The sequence below is a fragment of the Rhincodon typus genome, chromosome 8 (genome assembly GCF_021869965.1).
Source record: "Rhincodon typus isolate 14 chromosome 8, sRhiTyp1.1, whole genome shotgun sequence".
NCBI classification, from domain to species: Eukaryota; Metazoa; Chordata; class Chondrichthyes; order Orectolobiformes; family Rhincodontidae; genus Rhincodon; species Rhincodon typus.
Window position 1 is genome coordinate 42,135,566 of NC_063339.1, and position 7,812 is coordinate 42,143,377.

At 41.0% G+C, this 7,812-nt stretch overlaps 2 protein-coding genes across 3 annotated transcripts in view; both read right to left on the minus strand.

Annotated features, from left to right (window-relative positions):
* gnpnat1 (glucosamine-phosphate N-acetyltransferase 1) overlaps window positions 1-7,812 on the minus strand; it is a 190,989-nt gene that overhangs the window by 13,917 nt on the left and 169,260 nt on the right. The window lies entirely within an intron of this gene.
* The window catches only part of LOC125483671 (ERO1-like protein alpha), a 15,889-nt gene continuing 8,531 nt past the window's right edge, over window positions 455-7,812 (minus strand). The window contains exons 2-6 of the mRNA XM_048599857.1: window positions 6,890-7,009; window positions 6,714-6,797; window positions 4,633-4,671; window positions 3,566-3,651; window positions 455-793 (exon numbers count right to left, since the gene is read on the minus strand). Of these exons, the coding sequence (XP_048455814.1) occupies window positions 631-793; window positions 3,566-3,651; window positions 4,633-4,671; window positions 6,714-6,797; window positions 6,890-7,009 (492 nt within the window). The 3' untranslated portion in view covers window positions 455-630. The remainder of the gene's footprint in view (window positions 794-3,565; window positions 3,652-4,632; window positions 4,672-6,713; window positions 6,798-6,889; window positions 7,010-7,812) is intronic.

Genomic DNA, 7,812 nt, shown 5'->3' on the forward strand with positions numbered 1-7,812 from the left:
AGTGGTATTATTGCTGGGCAGTTAATCCGGAGACCTGGGTTCGAATCCTGCCATGGCAGATGGTGGAATTTGGATTCAATATTGAATTCAATAAGTATCTGGAATTAAGAATCTAATGATGACTATGAATCCATTGTCGATTGTTGGGAAAAACCCATCTGGTTCACTAATGTCCTTTAGGGAAGGAAACTGCCATCGTTACCTGGTCTGGCCTACATGTGACTCCAGAACCACAGCAATGTCATTGACTCTTAACTGCCCTCTGGGCAATTAGGGATAGGCAATAAATGCTGCCTAGCCAGCGACGCCCTCATCCCGTGAATGAATAAAGAAAACGAAAGATATGTATCGCCACTGTAAAACAGTCTTTAGACAAATTCTCACACTCAAACAAAATGAAGCTTCTGACTTTTATCATCAGAAATGAGTTCTAGCCTATAGAGTGGTGGGGAATAAGTGGCTATGAATGATTACAGCTAAGAATAGGTAATTTGATCTGCTGTGTCCAATCCAGTTCTGAGTAAATTACCAAGACCTAATGTGAATGCTGTCAGTCATGCTAGCTAACTACATTAGAAACTTTACTTTGGTCATTGTTTAAATTGTAAATAACTTGATGATGTCAGTGTATCATACAAAAATCAACGGTATCAGACCGTCCTGTGTAAATGCATAATAAATGCAAACACTTATTTCAAAGGTTAATGATAAGGTCTCACCATCAACTTCACAGAAGTTGTCTGTAGAGTCATCATGTCTGGTCCAGTCCAATACTGCTTGTTTTGTTTCTTCACTAAAATGATTAAAATTTTTAAAAACTGATTAAGTAGTAATCACTCAATGAAGATAACGGCCCCCATTATAAGTAAATTGTGAGTTTTGTGCAAGCATGTATTGAAACAGATGGCAACTCATCTGCTCTTCTGTAGCATGTGGCCCAAGAGATTTTAACACACAGGCCTCATCACATGCCTCCTGAGTCCTGTCTGAGATTTCGGCTGGTGGGTAGCAGCGGGATTTTGGATATCGGGGACTGCTGCATGGGACCCAAAACAAGGTGCCCTGACACTCAGATAATAGAGAAGGATGTCAGGAGGGAATGGTGGTCAGAAACGGCGGAGAAAAGCATGGAGCAGGAATGTTCCAACATTTCGGAGAGGCGACGGCCTAGTGGTATTAACATGAGGCTACGAATCCAGAAACTCAGCTAATATTCTAGGGACCCTGGTTTGAATCCCACCACAGCAGATGGTGGAATTTGAATTCAATTTTTAAAAAAAATCTGGAATTAAGAACCTACTGATGACCATAAAACCTTTTGATTGTCGGGAAACCCCATCTGGTTCGCTTAATGTCCTTCAGGGAAGGAAATCCACCATCCTCACCTGGTTTGGCCTACATGTGACTCCAGACCCACAGCAATGTGGTTGACTATCAATTACCCTCTGAAATGGCCTAGCAAGCCACCCAGTTTTACCAGTCGCTACAAAGTCTCAAAGAAATGAAACTTACGGATTACCTGGCATCGACCTAGGCACTGGAGAAACAGCCCTGTTGACCCTGCAAAGTCCTCCTCATTAACATCTGGGGGTTAGTGTCAAAATTGAGAGAGTGTCTCACAGACTAGTCAAACAATAGCCTGACATTGTCTGTGAGTGTGACTATGTCCCAGACACCACCATTCCTGGATATATCCTGTCCCACAGCAAAACTGATCCAGCAGAGGTGGTGACATAGTGGTAAACAGTTGGAAGGAGTTGCCCTGGAAGTCCTCAAAATCAACTCCGGATCTGATGAAGTCTCATGGCTTCGGGTTAAACATGGGCAAGGAAACCTCCTGCTGATTACCACATACCGTCCTCCCTCAGCTGATGAATCAGTACTCCTCCATATTGAACAACATTTGGAGGAAGCACCGTGGATGCCAAGGACACAAAATGTACTTTGGGTGGGGGGATTTTGATGTCCATCACTAAGAGTGGTTTGGCAGCAGCACTACTGATCGAGCTGGTTGGGTCCTAAAGGACATAGCCGCTAGACTGGGTCTGCGGCAGGTGGTGAGGGAACCAACAAAAGGGAAAAAACATAGTTGACCTCATCATTATCAATCTGCCAGTTGCCGATGCATCTGTCCATGGCAGTAACAGTAAAAGTGACTCTTGCACAGTCATCATCGAGCCAAAGTCCTGCCTTCAAATTGAGAATAACCTCCATCGTGTTGTGTGGCACTATCACTGTGCTAAATGGGACTTCAAACAGATCTAGCAATTCAGGAATGGGCATCCATGAGGCACTGTGGGCCATCAACAGCAGGAGAATTGTACTCCAGCACAATCTGTAACCTCATGGCCCGGCATATCCGCCACTCAACCATTACCATCAAGCCAGGGGATTAACCCTGGTTCCATGGAGAGTGCAGGAGAGCATGCCAGGAGCAGCACCAGGCATACCTGAAATTAAGATGTCAACCTGGTGAAGTCAAACAGGACTACATGTGTGCCAAACAGCATAGCAACAAGTGATGAACAGAATTAAGCGATCCCACAAACAACGGATCAGATCTAAGCTCTGCAGTCCTGCCACATCCAGTTGTGAATGGTGGTGGACAATTAAACAACTCACTGGAGGAGGAGTCTCCACAAATATCCCCAACCTCAATGATGGAAAAGCCCAGCACATCAGTGCAAAAGATAAGGCTGAAGCATTCGCGGCACTTCTGGCTGAAGATTGCTCAGTGGATGCTCCATCTCGGCCTCCTCCAGTGGTCCCCAGCATTACAGATACCAGTCTTACAGATACCAGCCAATTTAATTCACTCCATGTGATATCAAGAAAAACGGTTGGAAGCACTGGATACTCCAAAGCCTACGAGCTTTGACAACATTCCAGCAATAGTACTGAAGACTTGTGCTTCAGAACTTGCCGCTCCCTGCTCAGCAATAACCTGCTCAGTGACGCCCAGTTTGGGTTCCACCAGGACCACTCGGCTCCTGACCCCATTACAGCTTTGGTTCAAACATGGACAAAAGAGCTGAATTCCAGAGGTGAGGTGAGAGTGATAGCTCTTGACATCAAGGCTACATTCGACAGACTGTGACATCAAGGAACCCTTGTAAAACTGGAATCAATGGATATCAGGGGGCACACTCTCCAGCAGTTGGAGTCATACCTGGCACAAAGGAATATGGTTGTGGAAGAAACCAAAGGAGTAATATTTTATTTCTGGCTCCAACTACTCTAGCCACCCTACATGAAAATAGGGTTTCATGTAGAAGCCCTATCCCAATCAGAGTCTTATCTCCATATTATGGACACGTTTGTTTCCAAGTGCTTAAAACAGCAAGTCATAACTGCAGCCCCCAGGTTGGCAACCAAGCTGATGGGGTTAAGTTGATGCGGCCATTTTAACTGTATGTTCATCCAGTTTTCTTCCTGATGGTCAGGATTATAAACATCCCTAACATCACAAAAGCAATATTTAGGTCAGGCTGCAAAAAATGTTTTCCATGGAACAGAGAGACAGTGGAATTTAAGGGTGTTTGGTCCTATGTGTCTTTCAAATTACCTCAAAGAATTGTTGACAGCACCAAGCTTCTCAGCCTTTTCACAGTCACGGTCATGTTGGGAAATCACATTTGCTTCCATTGTATACTAGAAGTTCATAGAATTAAACCAGTCAGTTTTTTTAGGTACAAGCACTGTAGCATCAGTAACTGCATTACTAAAGGCACCCATGATAATTTTCCCAAATTCATCTCATCTACTAGATATTGAGAGGAATTTCTTTTGTTTTAAAAGAGTGGCAGACAGTTCCAGTAATCTTACTGCTCGGAGACGGAAGCATGTGAGAGAGTATGAGAATGGAGATGTGGTTTCTAACTTGGGTCTTATGTCTGGGAGAGTTCAGAATATGCCAGTGATATGAAGGTATCGGGAAGACTGTAGGAGCATGGGAGGAGAGCAGCAGGAGGTACTGCTGGGTACAACAGAGACTGTGAGCTCAGAAAGCAAGAGCAGTGATCTTCATACATTGGGTCAAATAGGAGTGGAATGAATGGAAAGGACCAATAATAGTGAGAGGATGAAGCACACATGTGAGTGATCATGATTGCATGTGAGCTGTTATTAACTACATATAAGTGTGTACTTAAAATCTAATTGTAAGTCTATCAGTGTATCAGACAGTCCATCTATATCACACATCTGCTTCTTTAAAATAGTCACCAATGTATGCAGTTCTGAATAAAAATGCTCGTTGTCAAGGATTTAGTCAAAACGCCGCACTGCATAATCAATGGAGAAGAATGTGACAGAACAGAAATTCAAGCTTTTACCTTGTGATTTGAGGTCCCATTGGGATCCTTGGATAACACTACTGTCCTGTTGATTATTCCTAACAATTAGTATAACTATTTCATGTCTAAAATGTTCTTAGATAGTCTGGTAGTTTTAGACTTTTACAAAAACAAATACATTTACTCTGAATTCTTCATAATTGATTGTCTTAACCAATGTTTAAAACATTTTTAGGATAAAAATATGAAACCAAGAGTTTTAAATCAGACAGTAATTCATGTATACATTTTAAATTCAAGCAAGTACACCATGAAATTAAATTTGCAAATATCATACCTTTGAACTTTCCGATCTAATTCCTGCTGGTATTTCATTCTGCAGAATAAATGATACTTCATTGAAGGGCAAATGTTCTTTCCTGTCTACCCTATTTATACCTCTCATAATTCATTACATCTCAACCATATTCCACCCCAACCCCCTTCACCCGCTCCCACCCCCCATTCCTTAGTCTCCTCTGCTCCAAGGAAAATAACCCAACTTTGTCCAATCTCTCTTCATAACCAATATTGTCCAGCCTAGGCAAGATCCTGGTAAATCTCCTCTGCACCTAGCGCTTTCATATCCATCCCACAATGTGGATTCCAGAACTGCACATAATACCACAGCTGTGGCCGAACCAACATTCTATACAGTTCCAGCATAACCTGTCTGCTTTTAACCTCAATGCCTCGACTAATAAAGTCAAGTATACTAGAAGGCTTTTTAACAACTTTATCCGCCTATCCTGATACCTCATGGATTGGTGAGCATTCATACTGAGGTCCCTCTGATCGTTAGTGTTTCCCTGGGTCCTCATGTATCCCCTTGCCTTGTTTGTTATGCCCAAGTGCATCACCTCACTCACATTTATCTGAATGGAACTCTATTTGCCACTGATCAGCCCATCTATATTGTTATGAACCAGACCAGACCCCTTCAAAATATTTTAAGGTAGTCTAGACCCTAACATTTTCTTATTTTTAAAGGTAAATGTGAAGTGCCTGTTCCAGATGCAATGCAACTGGTCAAACTATTCAACGTTAAGCAAAACACAATTTATTTAAACACTGTAATTAAAATACAACCAAAGGAAGAAGAATTCAGATAACAAACTCTATTGAAAACTTAACAGAATAACAGATATAGTAACTATTACTAATTAACTGTTCCAATATAGTAACCTGCCATAAACACACCCCTTGGCAAAAAAGGAAAATTCAGACACAGATTCTCACATGCAGTTCTCCAATCCGGGAAAAAAAACATCGAGAAAATTCAGAGAGTAGCAGTCAGGCGACATTCACTTAAGCTTCGAACTCTGTTGAGACCCCAATAGCTTCTGATGCTACTGAAAAACCAAAAGCCAGATATCCTAAATCGGAGAGAGCTGGCCACGCCCAATCAGGCTGTTTAAAAAAACCCCAAGGCCTCTAAAGCTGTTTACTCAAATGGTTTTAACTGGCTAGTTTACCACTTGTCGTTCAATCTCTCTTAAAAGAAATCAGGACAAAATAACTTCTGAAAACTACAGCATTGTCACAATATCCTCTGGTAATCTAAGGATAGCAATGTTTGTATCATCCACAAAACTTATTGATCAACCCTCTTACACTCAAATCTCAATCATTTATTTAAAACACAAACAGCAAGAGCCCCAGCACTGACTCCTGTGGGACTTCACTGGGCACAGACATCCAGTTGGAAAAACATCTCTCAACCATCATCCTCTGCTTCCTGCCACTCAGCCAATTATGGATCCAATTGGCCAAATTTCCCTGGATTCCATGCACTCTTTCTGTTCTATCAAGTCTCTTATGGGGGATCTTATCAAAAGCCTTGCTAAAGTCCAAGTCAACCATATCAAAAGCATTGCCTTCATCTACGCACCTGGTCACCTCTTCAAAAAATTCAATCAAGTTGGTCAAACATGACCTACCCTTAATAAAACAATGCTCACTGTTCTTGATTATACTTTGCCTCTCCAATGCAGATTAATTATGTCCCTCAGAAATGCTTCCAATATTTTCTCCACCACTGAGGTTAGACTGACTGGCCTATTGTTTCCTGATTTACCCCTTGCTCCTTTCTTAACAATGGTACCACATCGGCTGTCCTCCAGTCCTCTGGCACCTGTCCTGTGGCCAGAGAGGAATTGTAATTTTTTGCAAGGGTACTTGCAATTTCTTCCCTTGCCTCACCCAACAGCCTGAGATACATTTCAGGACTCTTTTTCCCTAAAAGTAAAATCTTTAGTGAATAAATAATTACATGGTATTGCTAATCCCAGTCCTTATTCCTTTTAAACATTTACCTCTATCCACATTCCCTTCTCCCTGTGTTTGCTATGTGGTTTATAAAAGAAATGATGATCTTACGGGCTTACAAGGTTGAACAGCACAATCTCTCAGACCGCAGTGGCTATTATCTGACCAGAAGGGACAAGGCTTCTTTAAATTCACCTGGAAAGATTGCAGAAAACAGTTTAAACAAATCTGAGAATCATATTAAATAATCAACACAGATGAATGCTGAAGAAGCTATAACAGCATACCTTGTAATATCTGAAGTAGTCACTTTCAAGGAGTTCTTGTATTTTGGGAAATAGCTTCTTGTTATTAAAGTCTTGAATAGTTTCAATATCACAAGTACAATCATCAAGGTATCCGGTTACCTACAGTTAAAGAGTTTAAATTGTCATCCTTACAATCTCCTGTAAACTGACTAAATCTTAGATCTTTTACAAATGTACAGAGAATAGACCACTTTTATCACTTTGCTTTCTGAAGCAAAATTGTTCAAAACTAGCACTATACCATGAACTGTCTCTTGTGCAATGCAATTGTTCTGAAGTTGAATCACAATACTATCCATAGATCTTGCTGGACAGCAGAAGAGACTCCCTACAGCCCAACAGGATGAAAAATACATTACTGGAGAATTGAGCTAATAGTTCAGACAGCACCTTGTGAAGGCAAAATGACATTTCCATCAATCATTAAGAGTTGCAGTGTTGCCATATAAAATAGAGAAACATGGGAACAGTGCCATTTAGTGCCTAAAGGTTGTTTCACTATTCAATAAGATCACACTCATCTGTGATCCAATTCTTTTGCTCCACATTCCTCAATACCCTTTGTTTTAAAAAAAACTATCAATCTCAAATTTAAAATTAACAACTGATCTAGCAGCAACTGCACTTGCAGGAGAGAGTTCCAATTTTTTCAAAGACATTTTGGACGCAAAACCATTTCCTAATTTCATTCCTGAAACAAAAATTGTAAGTTGTGTTCCTCAGTTCCTAGCTCCAGCAGAAAGAGTTACTCTTTTTCCATATTATTGATTCTCTTTAATATTTTGAAAACTTGGACAACTAACTTTCAACATTCAAAACTCGAATGCATATAATCCCAGAGCTTGTATCAAAAGAAACAAAAACAAAGTTGCTGGAAAAGCTCAGCAGGTCTGGCAGCACCT